General features: G+C 39.5%; 1 protein-coding gene across 2 annotated transcripts; it reads left to right on the forward strand.

The window, feature by feature from the left end:
* Positions 1 to 2,859: 2,859 nt before the first annotated feature.
* On the forward strand, positions 2,860 to 20,035 carry LOC143845932 (RNA polymerase I specific transcription initiation factor RRN3 protein). 2 transcript variants are annotated; one of them, XM_077354328.1, is made up of 16 exons: positions 2,860 to 3,102; positions 3,309 to 3,487; positions 4,784 to 4,864; positions 4,987 to 5,058; positions 5,156 to 5,227; positions 5,332 to 5,568; positions 7,481 to 7,591; positions 7,674 to 7,787; positions 7,916 to 8,041; positions 8,244 to 8,312; positions 9,362 to 9,468; positions 14,388 to 14,471; positions 14,600 to 14,696; positions 18,679 to 18,798; positions 19,176 to 19,360; positions 19,477 to 20,035. In XM_077354328.1, exons 2-16 carry the CDS (start codon positions 3,374 to 3,376, stop codon positions 19,751 to 19,753), a joined length of 1,866 nt encoding a protein of 621 aa, XP_077210443.1. In that variant the 5' UTR covers positions 2,860 to 3,102; positions 3,309 to 3,373; the 3' UTR covers positions 19,754 to 20,035. The 2 variants fall into 2 exon arrangements, with proteins under 2 accessions (XP_077210443.1, XP_077210442.1); XM_077354327.1 differs by having other exon boundaries at positions 3,339 to 3,487.
* The last annotated feature ends 1,274 nt before the right edge of the window (positions 20,036 to 21,309 follow it).

Consider the following 21,309-nt stretch of genomic DNA (forward strand, 5'->3'; position numbering starts at 1 on the left):
AAACGTTTCCCTTTTTTCCGTAAAAGTTTTAAGAGGAACTAGTAAAAAACCCCGTGCGATGCACGGGCCGACAAAGAACTGTACGGACCACATCACGGGTTGATCCAAACCGTCCATGTGATGGAACACAACATAAATAGGTTGTACCCCAAAAATCATTTCCATAGGCTGATCCTAGCCCTCCAATCTATAGAGGTTTCCATAATTCTTCTTCAATCGGATGGTTAAGATCACCCTATAGATTTTTTATTAAAAAAGCATAAATGAAGGGGGTAAGATTGAAATTATGTGGCTTTAATGGATGCCTTTGTTAAAAAGCATAAAGGAGGGGGTATGATCGAAAATATGTGGGTTGAATGGGTGCATTTGTTAAAAAAAAGTCAAAAAAAGTGATGTGTAATTCTCATAGAATTTTGAAAAAAATCAAAAAAATCTCTTCTTTTCTCTTCTACTGTATAGTATATAGATTATAGACTGAAGGGAGCCCTTTGCAAATAAGAGGTGAAAGGGCTCTTCTATTGGCTACACATCACCATCATACATTAATAATGACTGAAAAGTCAAACATGATGGTGATGTGCAGCCAATGGGGGAGCCCTTTCACCTCTTTTTTGCAAGGGCTCCCTTCAATTTAGACTTCCTCAAGTTTTAAACAACGAACCATTAAAACGAGTTTTAAACTGCGTTTTCTAAACGCTGTTTTTGGTAACTAAGGTTGAGACTAGAGTGCGTCTTTGAAATTGTAAACCTTCCATGACTAAATAGTGAGCACAAGCTAAGCTATTTCTTTACCATAATGCCCCTCAATCATCCCCAATTAATTTAGGGTATGCTGAAATTTCCTTTTTTTTTTCTCCAATCACCCAATGAGTGCATTAGCTACCAATTTTTATATATTTGAACACATTTGCCATTTATATCCAAGGAAAAAGGATTATGAGCTCAAGTGTAGATAGCTTATCTGAGCTCGAGTGCTGATAAATCATGTGGGCCCACATTTATGGGGTGATCCAAAGCATCCATTTGGAAGGCCCTTCAATGGATAGGATTTGTACAAAAAATCAAATCCATAGGATCATCCTAACCCATCCAATAGTGGAGGGGAAAATGGACAGACACTGTTTGTCCACGAATCTGCCCATTTTTCCCCTCCATAGATGGAAGGGCTAGGATGATTCACTGGAGCTGATTTTTTGTGGATACCCCATCTATGACAGAGCCTTCCAAATTAATGCTTTGGATCATACCAACAGTGTGGGCCCACCCTGTTTTCTGCACTCAAGCGCAGCTAAGCTTATCTAAGTTCAAGCGCAGGAATAGTAAGCCCTTTACATCCATGTTGATCCAAAGTTTGATTCATTTGAATGATGTTTTGAGGAAATTGTCTTCAATGAAGCATGATTATTTTTTTAATTCCTTCATAGACTAAATGTACACGCATTAGCATGAATTATTATTTTTTAAAGATAATTTATATGGTGGCCGACCGTCAAACCACAAGGGCAGAGAGAGAAAAAACTCTCCCCCTTGATTTCTGATCCAAGTCAAACCCCCATTTTTTACTTTCCCCTTGATAAAAAATCAAGGAGGTTGATATTTTCTCTCTCCGCCCTTTATATGTAAGGACAACCACCGTATAATTTCTCTTTTTTAAATATGAACCTAAGTAAAACCTTCTCCTTAACACCCCGTTTAAGACTTTATCTATATCTTCTTCCCCTTATATCTTCTTCCCCTTGTTGCTTCCTTTTCTCTCTACTAGGTGCCAAAGAGGTTTGCCCCTTTATTGAGGTTATTAGCAGAAAATGACAAGCAACGGAATCTCATCATCATCTGGGCATAATCCAACTCCAATGGGACAGATTTCGGATCCATATCATAGGATTAGAAATTTAAGATTGAGCGATCCATCCTAGGTTCAACAGAAAAATGTCTGCCATTCTATTTTTATCAGCTTATAAATATACATTTCAGTGATGGGTTCTCTTAATCTAAAGTTTGATTGACAAGATCTAGACATATTGGCATATCTAGGAACAGATTTCGGATCAACATTAGAGGATCCGAAATTATTTCAGACCGGATCCGGACAAACAACAGAAATCCATCCAATAATCCACATCAGACGGTACCACGCTATTTTACGAAAATACCCTCAAATCTTCATTACTTCCATGTACAATGCGAACGGTAGGGAAGTGATATATCCGCCCCTTTCTATTTATAAATTATAAATATACATTTAGGGCCCGTTTGGATACCTCATATTTTGTATTTAGATTTGGAATTGAGTTTTGAGTACAAAATGAAAAGATCTGCCAGCTCATGTTGAGGGAGACAGAGAGGGAAAGGGGTATTTCCTATTGCAAGGGAGAGGTTGAGGAGCCAAGAGGGTCAAGGAAATTGACAGATTTGTGGATTTCCAATTGCTTATTTCCACAGCTTATTTGCAAATCTGATTTTTCTTCACTGTGTCAGTGGCGGAATTGGAAATTCAAGGATTTGATCCGGATTCAAATGTCAACGCAGAAAGGGCTGCAAATGTGAGAATTCCAAATCAAAATCTTCTCGGCATGCAAACGGGCCCTTAATGTCACTGGACCCAGACAGTCCAATGGATCCTCTAAATCTAAACTTTGATTGACAAGATCCAGGTATAAGGGCATATCCTTGGACAGATTTCGGATCCATACCAATGGATCCGAAATCCGGGCCAGCAACAGAAATCCGTCCGATAGGCCCAAGACTAACATTCTCATGGTACTACTCTATTTTACAAAAATACCCTCAAATCTTCATCACTTCCATGTACAATGCGAAGGGTAACTTGGTAAAAACAAAACGCAATATATACATCGTTTTCCCTCTCGAACGAAGCCTCTTCACGGAAGACTCTTCTTCTAACCAATAAACCCTAACCACTGTGCACCTCGCCGCCGCCTCTCTCAGCTCGCTTTTGCCGCTCTCATCTCTCTCTCTTCTATTCTCCTTATTCTCTTTACTTTTATCCCGGGATTCCAGTTTCCTTCTTCGTGCCGTTAATTTGCAACCCTCATTCTCATCTGAAGAATTCCACTCTCCAAGAGCCTGATCAGCTTCCTGGTACAAAACCAAGGCCACTTCCTAGGGTTTTTGCTGTTATTTATTTATTTGTGTGCATATCATTGTTTTGATGCTTGTTTGTAACCCTAGAAGGTCTTAAAACTCTGCACAGTAGTGAACTCGTGCTTGCGTGAATTAAATGCAGGGAATTTCGGTAATCCATCTGAATTAAGGGATATTTTGTTGATTTGCCTATTATTTATTAGGAGGTTGCTTTCTGTTTCCCTTGCTCGCAGACAGCCCTAGTAGATTCAGCATTCTATCGAAGATTATGGGGATGGAATTAGCTACTGACGAGACAGGATATCATGAAATGGCGGACGGCTATGTCAGTGATTCAGAGGTGGTCTCCCATGTTCGCGATGCTCTCAAGTCAGTTGCAAAGGTAAATGCACCAGACTCGAGACATGTAATCTCTACCCGTCATTTCAATTGCAGAATTTTGTTTCTCAAGAGGTTTAAAAAGAAATGGTATGTTGGGAAGGCTTCCAGGGAATATCTCAAGCTTACCTTTTTCTTTGTTGATTCCCATTATCTCTATTAACTTCCCTTTTTTATTGTTATTACTTCTCTAGTGTTATATTAGAAGGCAAACAAGGTGGTGGAAATTGTTATTGAGCACCTATGATTTGTGAACACGGACACGAGTGTCGCGTGTCGACACGACACACGGAGTGTCGGACACGGCAAACTCCCAAAATTTAGAAATGGGGACATGGCTAAAATAGAAAGTACATATAATCATGATTTGTGGATACAGATTCGTGTGCCAAGTTTTGACACGGATATGAGGTATCTGACATGGAAACCCTTGAAAATCTAGAAATAGTGGCACACGCATACACATACATATAAAGTTACTAAAACTTAAGCAGAGCATTTAAAAGTGTCTAAAGGCGTGTCGATACGTGTGTCAACAAGAAATTCAAAGTGTTGGCCAAATCATAGTTGAGCACATATTTGTAACCCACTTAAAACTATTAGAGTGGTTAGGGAGAAAATTGTCGCATGTTCCCTTATTATTTTGCATTGAAATTAATGTGAAGGCAGACTAGGTGGTTGAAATTCTGGTCAATTGCATGCGGATTCGTGTGTTAGAGGGTCAATGGCCTCTGTATATTTTGCTTCTTGGAACTGTTTCCTGTTAGAATTAGTTGACAGTAATGATTGTCTAATCATTTGCTTGGACACTTGAGATGTAGTTATTGGTTTAAAAATATCCTCTATATTTAATTATGAAAATTTCTAGTGTTGGATTTAAGTTACTTAATCGATGGAAGATCTGTTACCCATCATTTCTAAGACCATTTACATATGTGACCTGCGCGATACATAGATTGATTAATTTTATGAAAGATCTATAACATATGCTATTTAGTTGCATAAATTTTAGTGTGGGAAGGTCTTTTTTTTTTCTTTTCTTTTTTTTTAAAGAATGAGTCATTGGTTTGTTTCCCTTTGAAGCAATAACCAAATGCATTGTTTGCTTGTGCTAAACTGCCAATTGCCGACTGGGCCATAGAAGCAACTTATTAAGTACGGGGTTATTATTCTTTTCTTTTTTTGATTCATTTATGAAAGTTAAACATGTTATTTGTTTAAACAAATACACTGTAATTGTCTGATACTCTCTTGACATGTTTGGAGCTTATGTTAAGGCTTTAAAATTTTAATGTCACAGGGTGACGATGAAAATTATAACCAGCTGATTGAGGTTATGAGCACAGAACATGAGACGCCTGATCAGGAGGCAATGCTTGTGGTAATTTATCTGTGCATAAGTGAAATTACATTTATGATTCCACTTATATTTTATCTCTCTCTTAATTACTCTCCGAACTTATTCATGAACTTTTTTATTTCTGTTTTATGTGCATCCACTAGTCGAGTTTGAGGGCACTTTCAGGAGCAGTCTCAGATATTGATATTGTTCACCATGAGTCTCTTCTCTCTTCTGTAAGTTTATGGGTATATGAATGCATTTTATTTTTTTGGCACAAGCATTGGAGTAAACAATTGTGAAAAATTCCCCGCTGTAAATTGTTTTCTCCAGATATTTGGGATGAGTATTTGGAGCCATGGACAGGATGTGATGGATGCATTGGTGGAATTAATCATTTGTTTGGTATGCACTTTTCTGTTTTTTGTTTTGTTTTTTGCATTCATGATTTATGGTGGCTAGAACATTTGAATGGATCATTTTGATTAGTTCTTTGACATCATTTCCAGGCTGCTTCGAGTGGTAAATTTGTTGATGCATGTTTGGACATTCTTGTGAGCAATTTTCTGCCACCCCCAAACATACTATATTTCTTGAGACTACCCCAGGGTATTGCAAGAAAGGAAGAAGTTCTTGGTCGGGTTCATTCGGCACTGCAAGCCATTGCCGATTTAGTGCCTCTAGCTCCGTTGAGGTTGTTGCCTATAATTATTCAGAGAATGCCAAAATTACCTGCTAAGGAGGCTGTGAGTATTAAAATTATATTCTTGGTTCATACTTCAAACTTGGCCAGTGAATTTCTTTACGACTATATATGTATGTATATAGGCACACATACATACATAATTATTTGCTTATTATTGTCAAGAAACTCACATCCTTGGAGATTTGCTGACGTGATTGAAGCAATTCAGGAGCATGTTAAGGGTCACAACGTTCATTTTCAGCTCGTGTGATGTCCGCCGACAACGATGTTGTATGTTTGGCACCTTTTGAAGTCAATATGCTCCGCTTAGAGCTTTCGATTTTCTTTCCCCCGGGGCCTTTCGGAACCATGATCACAAATATCTTCGATATTTTTGAAAATATCACGATATTTTGCGATTTTTTTGATAAAACAACAAAATCCCAAAAATTCCCCGCTTATTATTGTCAAGAAATTCACATCCTTGGAGATTTGCTAATGTGATTGAAGAAATTCAGGAGCGTGTTAAGGGTCACAACGTTCGTTTTCAGCTCGTGTGATGTTCGCTGACAACGATGTTGTATGTTTGGCACCTTTTGAAGTCAATATGCTCTGCTTAGAGCTTTTCGATTTTCTCCCTCCCCTGGGGCCTTTCGGAACCATAATCACAAATATTTTCGAAAATTTCACGATATTTTGCGATTTTTTTGATAAAACGACAAAATCCCAAAAATTCCCCGCTTAGTATTGTCAAGAAATTCACATCCTTGGAGATTTGCTGACATGATTGAAGAAATTCAGGAGCGTGTTAAGGGTCACAGCGTTTGTTTTCAGCTCGTGTGATGTCCACAGACCAATGATGTTCTGTGCTTGGCACGTTTTGAAGTCAATATGCTCCGCTTAGACTTTTCGATTTTCTTCCCCTCGGGGCCTTTCGGAACCATAATCACAAATATCTTCTATATTTTCGAAAATATCAAGATATTTTGCGATTTTTTGGATAAAACGGCAAAATTCTGAAAATTCCCCGAGATTTTAAAAAATCATCAAGATATCTATAAATCTTATTTTTATCGTGAAAAAATCACGAAAATAGTGCCCTAAATTCATGATATTATTTGAGAATTGTTTTATTGTTAAGAGATCATACCAGCACAAATGCACTGGATCCCATCAAAATTCCGAAGTTGAGCGTGCTTGGGAGAGAGTAGTAAGTACTATGATCAAGGTGGCAACTGGGCCGTGCCGGCCCGCGGCACGCCCGGCACAGCACGCCATGGGCCGTGCCGGTACGACACGATTGCTACAATGACATGGGCCGTGCCGGGCTGAGGGTTTAGGCACGCGGCACGAACCGGCACGACATGAGAAGTGGCACGGCACACTCGGCACGACAAAAATCAGTGTAAAAGGGAGTTTATGTGGCTGTTTTCTCGTGCCGGCACGTCGCGGCACGACACGGGCCGCGGGCCTTGCCATGCCTAACCTCGTGCTTATTCGTGCCGGCGCGTCATGTCCCGTGGCCAAATCGTGCCGTTCCGTGCCTGGCCCGCTGGCCGTTAATTTTCGTGCCGTGCCGCCCGTTTGCCACCCTGATATGATACTAGGATGGGTGACCTTATGGGAAGTCCTTGTGTTAGACCGAGAAATTTTTTTATTGTTTCAAAATTTTCCCGATATATATCCGAAATTAACAAAAAAAATTAAAATATCCTGAGATGCACCCTTCCTGAAAAATTCCCGAGGAAAATATTTGTGACTATGTTCGGAACTAGTGGTTCTAATCCTTAAATTTCATTTTTGTTCTCTGTTTGCTTTATTTTTCATTTTTGCTTTATCTTTGTATGTTGAACAACTTGGCCTTTGGGGGGCCATCTCTCGTCTTTTAATAAATTTCTCATTGACATTCAGAAAAATAAAATATATTTCTAAACCGACTAAGATTCTGAATGTTTTCTCACTTGTTCTTGTAGTTGATTGTGATATATGTGGAGAGCATGTTGAGGCTCGAGAGAGGTGCAATTGGAGAACTTGTTGGAACCACGATGTTAATGGCGGTGGTCGATAGGCTCATAGATTTAGATGTGAGTATCTGATATTGCCTTGAAGAATTTGAAAAAGCTTCTCTCAAACTAATTTTTTTTATCCATTTATTTGAATTTTTAGGTGGAGATAGGTTGGGAAGACATTTTACAGGAAGATTCTAGCAAAGGCATATTTGACATGGAATTGGAAGATATGGAGGAAAATGAAGAAGGCGCCGGGGGAATTGGTAATGAGGTATGCTTTTTACATGTATTAAAAAGATTACTCGCTCTGATCTGTAAAATATGGTCTGCCAAATAGAAATGAGTTGGATCATTATTTGAGTCTTGAGTAGAAACTGAACTACCGAGGCTTATCTTTAGCTTCCGAGGGGGACGTTGAGTCGACAGAGCTTGGGTGGCAATGCCATCGCTGACAAATTGGATAGCTTGATGGTCCTCACTTGTGAGCATCTCAGGTCATGTGCTGATAGTGGTCAGCTGGCTAAGGTGATTTCCTATCGCCAATAATTTTCATGCTTATGATATTCGTTTGGTAGTTAGTTGCAGCGATGAAATATTCAACAAGGTTATACTCTGTTAAAATTATGTATGGTATTAGAGGAAAATACGTGCATATCCTGTTTGAGTTTTGGCCAAGAAAATGTTCTGTACTTCCCACTTACCCGTGACTTTTTGCTTTTAATTGTAGGTATTTGAAACACTTATGCATTCTTTTCAGATCACTGTGTTGACCGCCTATAAGTCAAAATTTGCCCAGGTAATCATTGTCGTCACTCTTATATTTCTCTGTTACTCATATTTCTCTATAAAGGCTCCCCTGGTTTGTGCTCCCTGATTTTAGTTCCTGCCTTGGTTGTCAATTCTGTTCCATTTTTGAGTAAGGGAGGCCGAAAAAAAAACTTTACCGGAATGTACCAGCCTGTGTTCCAGTTGATTCCTGTTAACTAACCAACTTCTCCTAAAGCTTAAGCTGTTGGAGAAAGGCGTTATTTATCTTTTATACTTTAACACTCCCCCGCACGTGTGGCCCACTTGGCAAACACGTGGCACATGTGGTCTCACTTTGGGCCGACCATCGCATGTGGATTTTTTTGCTATCCGGGAGGTTTGAACTCTAGACCTTTGGCTCTGATTCCATGTTAACTAACCAACTTCTCCTAAAGCTTAAGCTGTTGGAGAAAGGCGTTATTTATCTTTTATACTTTAACAATTCCAAATGATTCAGACTGTTCTGGTTTGTTCTTGTCTGTTCCAGAAAGTACTCTTTTTATATTTACTTTTACCAATTATCTTAGAAAATTTAGATGTCCTTGGGGACCTATTCATTTGAAAACGAATCAAATGGAGGGTTTTAACTATAAGAAAAACCTCTCTTTATATCGATTATACATATGATACCTACATTTTGTTGATTTTAGATATAAGTTTACATGATGTTAGTAAATGTTAGGTTTATTAAATGTATAGTATGTCTTGTCTTAATCTTTTTCTTTTTTTTTTTGCTCCAATTTAAAATTTTCAGTCTCTTAAAAAATTTTAATGTATTTTTTTCTAAAACGGACCACCAAAACAGGCAGAACACTTGAACATTTCATTCAAGAAAAAAAATGTTTGCACATCGGAATGGAATTGACAGCTAAGGTTTCAACTATTCTATCCATGATTATCTACTGTTGGCAATTAGATCTTGTCAATTATTTCTTGAAAAGTGAAATGCATTTGTTATGTATCTGAGCCAAGCATCTATTTCCCATGCATGATTTTCTTTCAACCTTTATATAATGCTCACTTTCATTCTGATTGCAGTTTGTGGTGTTCTATGCCTGTTCACTGGATCCGGAAAATTGTGGCATAAAGTTTGCGGTTCTACTTGAAGAGATTTTTGTATGCAGAACTCACCCTCCACTTACCAGGTAAATTGAAAGAGTTCTTGAATTCAGAGGATTTGAGTTGTATAAACTCATCATTCTCTCTTGATAATATCCTTTTTACTTGGACTGAAAAGGAATGATGTCTGTGTCTACTTAGACATGTAGATTGCCCTTCATTTAGTTCCTAATCCAAATGGCTTACTTATGACTGGAATAACTTGAAAGAGTTCTTGAAATCAGAGGATTTGATTTGTCTAAAGCCATCATTAATTATTGATATTTATCTTTTACTTGGACCGAGAAAGAATGATGTGTGTCTCTTCATTCATATAGATAACCTTTCATTTAGATCCTATTGCAAATGGTTGACTTATGGCTGGAAATTTGGTCATCACCTTATGCGCACGCTAGGCTGTGGTTTTGATCTGCTCATAGAATATCTGCATTCTGATCCCCCCCCCCCCCCCCTCTCTCTCTCTCTCTCTCTCACACACACACACACACACACACACACACACACACACACACACACACACGCATGCACACACACATGCACGCACACTCTCTCTCACACGCACACACACGCCCACTCTATCTCACACGCATGCACACACACACGTGCACGTGCACACGCACACACACTCTCACTCACACACTCTCGCGTGCACACACACACACACCCTCTTTCTCTCTCTCTCTCTCTCTCTCACACACACACACACTGCCTCTCTCACACACGCACGCACGCACTCTCTCTCCCTCTGTCACACACACTCTCTCACACATGCACGCACACTCTCTCTCTCTCTCACACACACACACACCGATACAAACAAACCCTGCCGCACACCTCAGATAGGGTTTTGTGTGATAGCACCAAGCTTGGTGTTAATTTGTGAAGATTCTTCTATTGGTAGAATCTTCATCATGGGACTGGGGAAATTACAACAAAAAATAGTGTGTTATCTGGAGAGTCTACAAGGTTACTGGTTGGAGTCCTTGAGTTATCGGCAATGAGAAATTATCCAGTTCTTGGATGCAGAAGTGTGTTGTTTTTAAGAATTCACGATTCTTAACATTAGTTATCCTCTTAAGCTCTCTTGCTGACATATTTCTCTTAGGATTAGAAGTTTGACGGTCCTTTTTTGATCTCTTACATAAGATATTTTTTTGGCTTGATCATCAGTTTGACCGCCGCAATGTTACTGAAAATCACAGTTTCCTCTGACATACCCCCCCCCCCCCCCGGCCGGTACCTTTCCTGCCTTTTTACCTATCACCCATGAGTCAGATCCAAATCACAGGTCGTATGGATCTCTTTTGTCAGTAAAAACCAAACTGATGCAGGGTTGTAACTAGCATGTCTTTATTGGTGCACAATTTACCATGTGAGATACTGAAATTACGGTTTATTGTATGATGTATAGAGTTGAAGAGTATTTCCTTTATGCTTGCCCTAGCATCATGTTAATGGTCATGGTTACGTGAGCGAGAATGTAGTCACTCTGATACCTACATGTTTATGTATGGGAGGACCTGCAGATACTATAGATTCACTCATGCTTGTGTGTGTGTGTTGTGGGAGGGGGGTGTTTAGGGTTGGGGGGTAGAGACATTTTTTTTAAAAACTTTGTTTAGCTTTCTTAAGGTGTGATGAGGTTTTTCGATTTATTTTTTGTACTTGTTTATGGGTGTGCTATGTTGAAAATTGTGGGCAAAGGAAGTGATTTCGTGAAGGATTTTTTTTTTTTTGGGAATGGTAAGTAGTATTAATATTAACGAAAAGAGACCGGGAAGGTCTGAACAGGAATTACAAGAAAGACAACAATACGAGGGAAAGGAATAATTCAAGGGGGAAGATAATCAAACTGCTCCAGGCTTTCCCTGTACCCCATCTTTAGCTAGGTTATCCGCTACGCCATTCATCGTTCTCTTCACATGATATGCATTTATATGAGCTCCTTCCACTATAACTTGGATTTCGTCAAAGAATGCCGCAAATGAGTTGGACTCTATTTTTGTTAGGGTTCCTCCCGGAAGAGGAACTCTCTTGAGTCATCTTGTGGATCTTCCGGAGGAGAGATTGATTTTGTTGGCTTAGACTCTTCTTTTGTAAAGGGTCCTCCTGGAAGAGGAACTCCCTTGAGTTGGAAAAGATCTTGACTTTGCATTTTTGTAAGGGGCCCTCCTGGAAGAGGAACTCCCTTGAACCATCTTTTAGATCTCTTGGAGGAGAAATGGATTTTGATGGCTTCCAACTCTTCTTTTGGAAGGGGTCCTCCTGGAAGAGGAACACCCTTGAGCCGGAGTAAATATTTACTCTGCTTTTTTGTAAAGAGTCCTCCCGGAAGAGGAACTCTCTTTAGCGGAAAAAGATCTTGAGTGTTTTTTTTGTAACACCCCCCCACCCCCGCCACCACACACACACCCACACACACAAATGCGCGCGCAGAGAGAGAGAGAGAGAGAGAGAGAGAGAGGAGGAGGAGGAGGAGGAGGAGGAGGAACTCCATTGAATCATCTTATAGGTCTCCCGGAGGAGAAAGATCTTTGTGGAGATATGACTTCTTTTTGTTGAGTCTCCCAGAAGGAGAATCCACTTTCTTCTTGGAGGGAGTCTACAAAAGGCAAAAAGAAATAGAAAGCAATTAGTTAAAAGGATTTTTCTCACCTTTCTCTCCTTTTCTGGCTGTTCTATCATTCACATAGATTTTTCATCCAAAATATTAGATCCCCATTCAAAATGATCTTCCTTCTATTTATAGATTTTTTCTTGGAGTCGTTGGCTACTACCATCTCTTCCCTTATCCTTTTTTCACAGCTTTAACTTTCTCTTTTATGGGAAGTACACAACTTCGCCTTTCAGACACTTCTTTTTTTTGAAAGGAGGATGACTCATTTCTTCGACCTTCATTTCCTAAAATTTAGGAATTTGTTTTCTTTAGTCATCGGTTTCTTCTTTTTTCACCAAAGCTTTTTTATTTTGTTTTTCTCTCTTCTTAAATTTTCTTGAAATTAGGAAAAAGCATAATGCGTAACCATTTTTCTTTTTCTTTTTTTTAATGGCAAGATTAGATTCATTGAAAAAACTGAGACCGAGGGGGTCCCAAAAGATTACAAAGAAAAAGGGGAAAGAGAACCAAAAAGATAACAAAAACAAAAGCAACACCATCTAGGGAGGAAGAAAGTCAAAGAGCCCCACTCTCTCCCTATGTACACCCTCTCTAGCAAACTTGTCAGCTTCTCCATTTGCTGACCGCCTTATGTGGTTAAAGGATATTGAGAAGGATCCAATCCTGTCCTGTATCTCATTAAAAAAGCGGCAAATCTCCAAGGTACAATATGTGAGCCTCTTAGCCACTGGATAACATTGAGAGAGTCCCCTTCTACCACCACCCTACTTAAGTACTTCCAAGATAATTGATTCCTTGGTAAATGGGTCGAACTTCAGCCTCATTTGAGTCTGCCACCCCTATTGGGCCGCTAGATGCCCATATCACCTCCCCATTCTTATTCCTTAACAGCCCACCAATACCCGAGGGCCCCGGATTCCTCAAACTCGAACCATCAAAATTTAGTTTAAGGATCCTTTGAGTCGTTGGGGACCACACTTGGACCACTTAGGATTGTTTGAAGATGCACTACATATCTCTCTCCATTCATACCAAGGTTTTAAATTTCGGTTTCGGAATGCGTTTCGGTACTCACCGAAACCGAAATTTTTGCCGAAATTTTGAAATTTCGTTCGAAATCCCACGGCATAAAAAAAAGTATTATTTTATCCCCGCTTAAATTTTGGTCGAAATTGAAATTTCGGGATGATATTTGATAAAGATTAAATTCCAGATTTTTTAGCCAAATCCCTTAAATTTCGGACTGAAATTTCAGGAAAACGAAATTTCGATCGAAATAATATAACGTTTCGATTAAGATGTATTTTGATTTCGGTGTTGACCGAAATCTGAAATTTCGGATTTCGGTCGAAATTTAAAACCACGATCCATACCACATGTCATATGCCGAAACAAATCTGAAACATTCTAACGTTTTCACCCATGAAAAAGCTAACACAATCATCTTATTGAATAGGAACTGGGCTCCCTTGGAGTAACCTTTAAAGATTCTAGCATTGCAAGGGTGGATTGCATTCCTTCTATAGTACCCAAATGGTAGCGAGGAACGACACAAACCAAAGAATCTTACCTTTTTGCCTCCAAAGAACCATAGCCCAACTCTCAAAATGTTCCACAGTAACCATTTATCTTTTTACCAAGGAATTTTACTTGCCTCTTTTCTTTGATATAATTTTGACTTCAACAAGGGTGGATTGCAATCGGTGATTTTTTTAACGACGGACTCAACTTTAGAGCTTAAGAGGCATTGAGCCTTCTTGAAATCCCAGCCATACACACACTCTAATATGGAGGCATTGATATGCCTTTTTGGCCATAGATTGAGGACTTGAAGAGTTCAATCACGGTGTTGTCTCCGTCCACCAATGCTTCATAACAGAGACAATTCCAACGGGCGTGTATGAGTTTCAGACATATAGATAGTGTGGAAGAGAACGGCAGATCTCAAACCTTTCATATTGTTTTCAATTTGGTAAAGTGTTTTCACGTGCTCCCAATGCAAACAACTTTGCATACCGGCTCCCAATGCAAACAATTTTTCACACCGGCTCCCACTGCAAACAACATTGCATGAACAAACCATGTTAGGGCTTATTAGGTCATTTATGAAAAATATTCTAATAGAGTAAGACAAAAGAAAGGGGGTGGAACGACTAAGTATGGGGTGGAACTATCATTTCCCATCCATGGAATATACAAGTGCTCTTCAAAATGCAAACTGCTAATATTTTATTTGTTTGCAAGCATTAGTTTAGGCAGGAGAGTTTGTAATATAACCTACTTAGATGTTTTCTTCTATATTTCTAATCTTGTTTTTGTTTCATGTAGGATGAGTGCCGCTGCTTATCTTGCTAGTTACTTGTCTCGAGGGAGGTTTCTTTCATCCTCTTTTGTTGCAAGCATATTGAAAAGGTGATTGAGCACTTTGATTTTCATTTGCGTTAGATCCTAAAGCTCACATTCTTCTGATTGGATATATGTCCACACACATTAATAGCAATTGTTCTTATTTGATTCTATTCTTGTGGTTGTGGACTCAGATTGGTAGATTGGTGTTTTGAGTATTGCCAATCTCAGCATGGTGGAGAGAAGATAATAAACCCCACTGCTCATCGTATCTTTTATTCTGGATTCCAGGTGCATGAAAATTTCTCTTTTGTATTATTACGTAATCCTCTATAGTTACATGTCGCCTTCATTTACTAGAATCATGTCACCTCTGATGCAAAATGGCTAGGAATACATATTAAGACGCCTAGGAATAGAGACAGTTTTCCTCGTATTACTTTGCTAGATGTGCATGCACTAGCAATTCATTTTTCTGGTCTGTTCATTTCCTCTGTTTTTGACTGATTTTATTTATGGAAAACTAAAAACCCCCTACATCAAAACTTATCTACCAGAATCCCTTTAAAAAAATTTCTTAATTACCAATACTAACGTCCACTGTCTTGGGTTGGCCAAAGAGGGGGTCCATCTCCCTGAACCTCGAGTAATTTACCCTATTGCCATCGGGTCTACTATCGGGACTACCCTTTGATATTTTAACATTTCATTGTAATTGGAAACTGATGGAAGGAATATATGGCTTGTAGTTTGTGGGACATCTTGTCCCCCTGTTTTTTATTTTAAATAAAAATTTTGTCACCTTAAAAAAAAAAAATACTACCGTCCATTGTCTTAAATAACTTTTGAACTTTTTTTACCAATCTTATCCTTAATTACCAATAAAGTTTACTTTTAGTTAGCAGATTGAGGAAAATAATAGACAAATCCCTAAACACATTAAATGACTAAAAACTAGGAAAAAAAATCAGTATGGATTTTGAAAAGAGGCGTAGAGGGCTCGAGGATTGGCAGTGTTTCCACTGCCAATACCAAAATTTCAGTTGGCGGAAAAATTGCAGAATCTGCAACCAAGCTACAGTAAAATCAATTGCCCGGGAGGGGGGTGATCTCAAAGGGAGGATTAAGCAAGGGGTAAATAATAGATTTGGGAACTGGTTTTGCTCTCCCTGCAAGTATCTCAACTTCAAATGGTGGGGTCATTGTCGATGGTGTCGATGGAATAGGAACCCTTCCAAATGGGTATCCCACCCTAGCCCTCTACGCCTCTTGGAGGTATGCTGTGACGAGGCCGATCGATGGCCTGACACTAGTACAATTTCCTCTCTCATGGGATAGGAGGAAATTCGATCTTGACCATTTCGGGTAGGGAAGTGGAAGTACGAATGGATACATTAAAAGCATGTCTGATAAGGAAATAGAAAAACCTCAATGGATCGTTAGAGGACCTTTGGTTATGGGCACAAAAGTCTTGGGATATCCCATCTTTACAATGCCCCTGTATTTTGGCGGAAGTGATTCAGAATTGCAGGCATCTAAGATCCTCACTAAAGGCCCTGGAGCACTGGGATCCCAATTGTGCTCTCTTGCTCCTTGGAATAAGGAGTTCTCTCAAGGCGATGAAGCCCTATGGGTAAACTTCTATGGCATCCCATTACATGCCTGGGCAGTATCAACGGTTAAGGCTACATGGGGTCTCTTTGGTAAGATCCTGGAAACAAAGATGGAAGGAAACCATCAGCACTGTATAAGCTTTGTCTCAGCCAAAATTCTAGCTCCCTGAAGGAATATTTCAGTTACCTTTGTCAAGGTTAGGATCTTGAACCGGATTTATTCCATAGGGATCGAAGTTTCCCAAAAAAATGATTGTTCAACCGATTCTAAACCCTCTGGCCCATTGGAACGGCAGTTGCCTGAGACCCCTTCGGCTTCTGCCGGATCGGACAACTCAGTTTTGTCTCCGGTTGGTGATTCCCCGAATATTGAGAGTTGGATCTCCGAGGCTCCCTTCGGCCCCAACTTGATTTCCATTTTCAAATCTAACCAACCAAACCTGCCTGGTGCTTTGTCCAAGGTTGTACCTAAGAAAGGGGTGATGGGATCAGAAAAAAATATAGCCCGTCATTGGCGGAGCACGAACCAAATGTCTCTCCTGCCCCTAGGCGGAAAGTCGCATGGCTCGATCAGCCCACCGAGTTGAATTTTAAACCTGGCAATTTTTCAAGAGTTAGGAACACCCATTTTGGCGAGAGTCTTCTCGGTTTAAAACTTAGGGCTAGGATGGTCAAATCAATCGAAAGACTGATTAGCAGTTTGGAGAAATCTTCTGGATCCAATTCAGTAGGGGTAAGGGACATATTATCCCACTTGCCTACTTTAGGTCTTGCTTTGGGATAAGCCATTGGGTCTTCTCCCCAGTCTCTAGCAAAGTATTGAATTTTTGGGTAAGGAATTTCCCTTTATTACCTACAGTAGATGCGAGGTTTGAGAGAATAATCCGCTTTGCAAAAATTATTTTAATTATTTATTTTCATTAATGCTTGGACTTGGGGGAATGGGCCATATTAACATTTAGTGCTAAAATACATCTTTCTCCTTTATCGAGGAGTGAGAAGTTGTAAGGTCTTTGATTTGGAATTATAGGGCATTACTGGTACAATACTTTTAAGAGAAGTAAGAAACCTAAAGGCGTACTCGGCTTTTTGAGCGATTCCTCCTCTTGCCCTGGGTAATCTCAGTAACAAGTAGGAATGGATATTCGAGATAATACGGGTGGTTCTTCCTCTTGTTCAGGTGGATTGAGCAGACCACTCTTTACGGAGATTCCAATTTTAGAAAATATCCTCACGAGAATGAAGTCGATGACTTATGATGAGGAGAGGTCCTCCAGAAGTAGTGGAATTTTTTTAAGAAAGATGCCCAGGACTGCCCCTTCACCTTGTACAGCCTTTGTAGGACAGGCGAGGTCAAAGACACCCACTCGCCGTTATTTAAACACCCTTTCTTCAAACTACTTTTAGCTGAAGAAAAGGATGAGAGGAGACTAAATTGGGAAGCTAATAAGGTGGACTTGTGGAAGAGAGAATCACTCAAAGAATAAACCCTGGTCGCCTGGATCGGATTCCGGAGGAGCTTCTCATTGAGATGCCGGACTTCCAAATCCGGCACATCTTGGAGGAACTGGAGAAGTGCTCGGCAAAGGTGAGCTGTTTAAAGATCAATCACTGCTGAAGTTATTCCGAAAAGAGGGAGTTCCCCATAGTTTTTGGGACATCACTAGGGTTTTAGGTTTTGGAGGGCTGAAATGTATTTGTGGAGGTTGGGAGGAAGGTTTAGTGGTGTTCATATTCATAGCATAGCGTAGTCTTTGTTTTAGATGCTCTTAAGGGCCTAGGAGTACTCTCTTGGCCAGTCTTAACTGATTCTATGTAATGCAAGTTGGGACCTCTGGTCCCCAATGTATCTTTCATAGTATCAATGAAATTGTCACTTTTCAAAAAAATAAATAAAATCCCTAAACACATTAAAAACACTAATCTTTGAAAAGTCTCTCTCTCTCTCTCTCTCAACCTAATGGAATCCCTTCTCCCTACCACCGTACGGAATCTCCATTTTTGGTACTATAGTATCTCTCTCTCTCTTAAATGATTGATTAATAAGCTTACTATCATTCTTGGCTCATGCTATGCATGTGTAAAATAGAGGGCCCCACCCCATAAAAAAAAATGAGGCGTAAAATGGGGGGCCCTACTCTATGCATGGACTTGAGTGAAGATCAAGAGCCCCATCCATCAAAACATGAGGCGTAATATGGTGGGCCATACTCTATGCATGGTCTTGAGTGAAGATCATGAGACCCACCACATCAAAACATGAAGCAAAATGGTGGGCCCACCTGATGCATGGGTTTGAGAAGAGTTGATGGGATACAACCCATCAAAACATGGTGTAAAATGGTGGGCCCCATGCCAAAGCATGGCAGAGTTGATGGCTCCACCCCATCAAAAGTAACTTTATCTTAAATTAAGGGTAAATTTGGCAAAGAAAAAATTATTAGAAGTTATTAAAGGTAGATGATTGTGAATTTGTGATATTGGTAATTAAGAAAATTTTTAGGGGATACGTTTTGATGTAGGGTTTTTTTTTGTACTTTCCCCTTATTTATTTATTTAGTTTTTGAGAATGACAACCAAATCCATTAACAAAAACAGGAAGAACATAATTTGTTAATTTCTCCAAAATGCTGAAACTTAGTTTCTTTTCTGTTTTGCAGGCTGTCATGTATGTGCTCTGCTTTCGTATGAGGTCAATGATGGATGTTCCTCATCTAAAATTACAGCTTTTTCACATGCCTCTAGAACCCATATTGTGTCACCCATTGGATCCTTTAAAGGTATAGTTTGTGTGAAATAGTGTATCCATAAATTCCATACATTCGCCTCTTTATAAATTTCCATATGATGAATCATAATTTCCTTGAAATTTCGCTTGATTATTTAAATTTCGAAGTCCTTTTGTGAACTCAATCTAGCTTGCTATCTTTTGCTTAAACCTTTTTGGGCATTTGATTTTGGTTGGGGGCAAATGATCTGTTGTACCGATCATGTGGGGTTTTTATGGCATTTAGCCTTTTTGAGTTACAAAGCACAATTTTCAAAACAAAAAAAAAAAAAACAGCACAATTTTCTAATTCCTTTATATTATATAATTGTACTTTTCTTTACTATTTCTAGGCTTTAATCTATTCTTTATCTGGTGCATTTGCAACAGGTATGTTTGCCTTCCATAGTAGAGGAATTTCTGAGGCAGTCCAAAGCAGCTCGTCTATTTACTGTCTCAGATACTTTTCTTTTCAACAACTTACTCGACTCAGAATTCTCCAAGGCTTTTGGTGGAATGGAAAGACTTGACATGTTTTTCCCATTCGATCCGTGTTTGCTTAAGAAATCCGACAGGTCTGTTCTGGTCCTTTGCCTTGACTTTTGTTAGACTAGCATACATGGGTTTATATATGTTGCTAAGGGAGCCTCTGATTAACAAATTGATCTCTCTTTGTCTCTTGTTTATGAAGATTTGTAAGGCCGAACTTTTTGTTCTGGTCGATGGTTACAACTACATATGATGATGACGAAGATGATGACCATGAAGATACATACACAGATGATGATCTTGCCGATGATGATGTAGAGCACGACCTTGACCTTGACGAGTTTGAATCTAACATGAACAAAATGTCCATAACTCCTAAGAGTTCCTTAAAGCACAGATTGGCCAGTGACTTGGGGATTCCGAGGCAAATGCCCGCCAGAATCAGACCCTCTATGAGTCCAGAATCGCCCGACTGGTAATTGCTTTCCCCACCCCAATGAGAATGGGATAAAGGAAAGTGAGGAGTTTTGCAGATAGCGATGATGCCGATATCTGGTCTAAGGTGGTCTTAAGGCCGTAGATCATAGTCATGGGAGGATTGTTGCTGAGAGTGTATTATTTATGGTACTGTTCTTTTGTGCTGCTTTTATTTTTGAGTTTTATCTTATGATTAGGTGAGGGGTTTTTGTATGATGCTTTGTATAATAATGAGGTGAGCCATTTCCAGCGAACATATCACATCTGAGTTAGTTTCTTTCTTACCTTCTCTGGCAAGCTTTGTTTGTTTTCTTTACAATAACAAGAGGGAAATTGACCAAACCCTACTTTGTAAGCAGCTTCTTTGGATGCCACCAAAATGGTCCTTATTTTAAAAAATAATTACCATTTGCAATGGTGGGGCCCATAACGCCATAGAAGTCTCATTGTATTACAATGAGGTTGAGTCTAGGGGTGTAAACGAGCCGAGTCGAGCTTGGCCTAGCTCGGCTCGGCTAGTTAAGCTCAAGAGCTCGGCTCCGCCAGTCTCGCGAGCGGCTCGTGAGCCTTACCGAGCACAGGTTATATTAAGGGCAATGATATATTCACACCCCTCGTCTTCCCTGGACAGCCCTATCTAGTGTAATTTGACTACTCTTTTTACACCACGGGGGGTGGTCAAAGTAACAAATGGGGTTCCAAAAAAGAAGTGATATTTTGCCTCCCCCTTTCACTCCCTGGACAACCCTTTTAGTGTGTGTGTGTGTGAAAACGGTTTCTACACACGTGTAGACAAGTTATCTACACACTAGCTTAAAATACAGTGGAGGGCATATTATTTGGGTGATCCAAACCATTCATTTGATTGGCCCTCACATAGATAGGGTGTCATAAAAAATCAGCTCCATAGGATCATCCCTGCCCTACGATTTGTGGAGGTAAAATGGACGTGTATAAACCTTCACAAATCTGTCCATTTTTTGTCTCCACGGTTCGAAGGGTTAGGATGATCCTATGGAGCTGATTTTCTGTGGACACCCTATCTATGTGAGGGCCAATCAAATGAATGGTTTGGATCACCCAAACAATGTGAGCCTCCACTGTATTTTAAGCTAGTGTTTAGAAACCGTCTCTCTCTCTCTCTCTCTCTCTCTCTATATATATATATATATATATATATATATATATATATATATATATATACACACACACACACACACACACACTAGTAAAAAACTCCGTGCAATGCACGGGCCGACAAAGAACTGTACGGACCACATCATAGGTTGATCCAAACTGTCCATGTGATGGAACATAACATCAATAGGTTGTGCCCGTAAAATCATTTCCATAAGCTGATCCTAGCCCTACAATCTATAGAGGTTTCCATAATTAAAAAAGGATAGAGGATGGGGAGTAGGATTGAAATTATGTGGCTTTAATGGGTGCCTTTGTTAAAAAGCATAAATGAGCGGGACGATTGAAAATATGTGGGTTAAATGGGTGTCTTTGTTAAAAAAAAGTAAAAAAAAATGATGCGTACTTCTCATAGAATTTT

Source organism: Tasmannia lanceolata, unplaced genomic scaffold, assembly GCF_043159265.1.
Source record: "Tasmannia lanceolata isolate RefF3 unplaced genomic scaffold, GAP_Taslan_0.1 ptg000015l, whole genome shotgun sequence".
Taxonomy (NCBI): domain Eukaryota; kingdom Viridiplantae; phylum Streptophyta; class Magnoliopsida; order Canellales; family Winteraceae; genus Tasmannia; species Tasmannia lanceolata.

Bases quoted from the DNA above. Each gene is read 5' to 3' on its own strand.
- LOC143845932 (XM_077354328.1), top strand. From the start codon at position 3,374: ATGGGGATGGAATTAGCTACTGACGAGACAGGATATCATGAAATGGCG. The intron at 9,469-14,387 runs GTAAATTGAAAG...TGTTTCATGTAG, and splicing joins ACTCACCCTCCACTTACCAG to GATGAGTGCCGCTGCTTATC. The intron at 18,799-19,175 runs GTATAGTTTGTG...CATTTGCAACAG, and splicing joins ACCCATTGGATCCTTTAAAG to GTATGTTTGCCTTCCATAGT.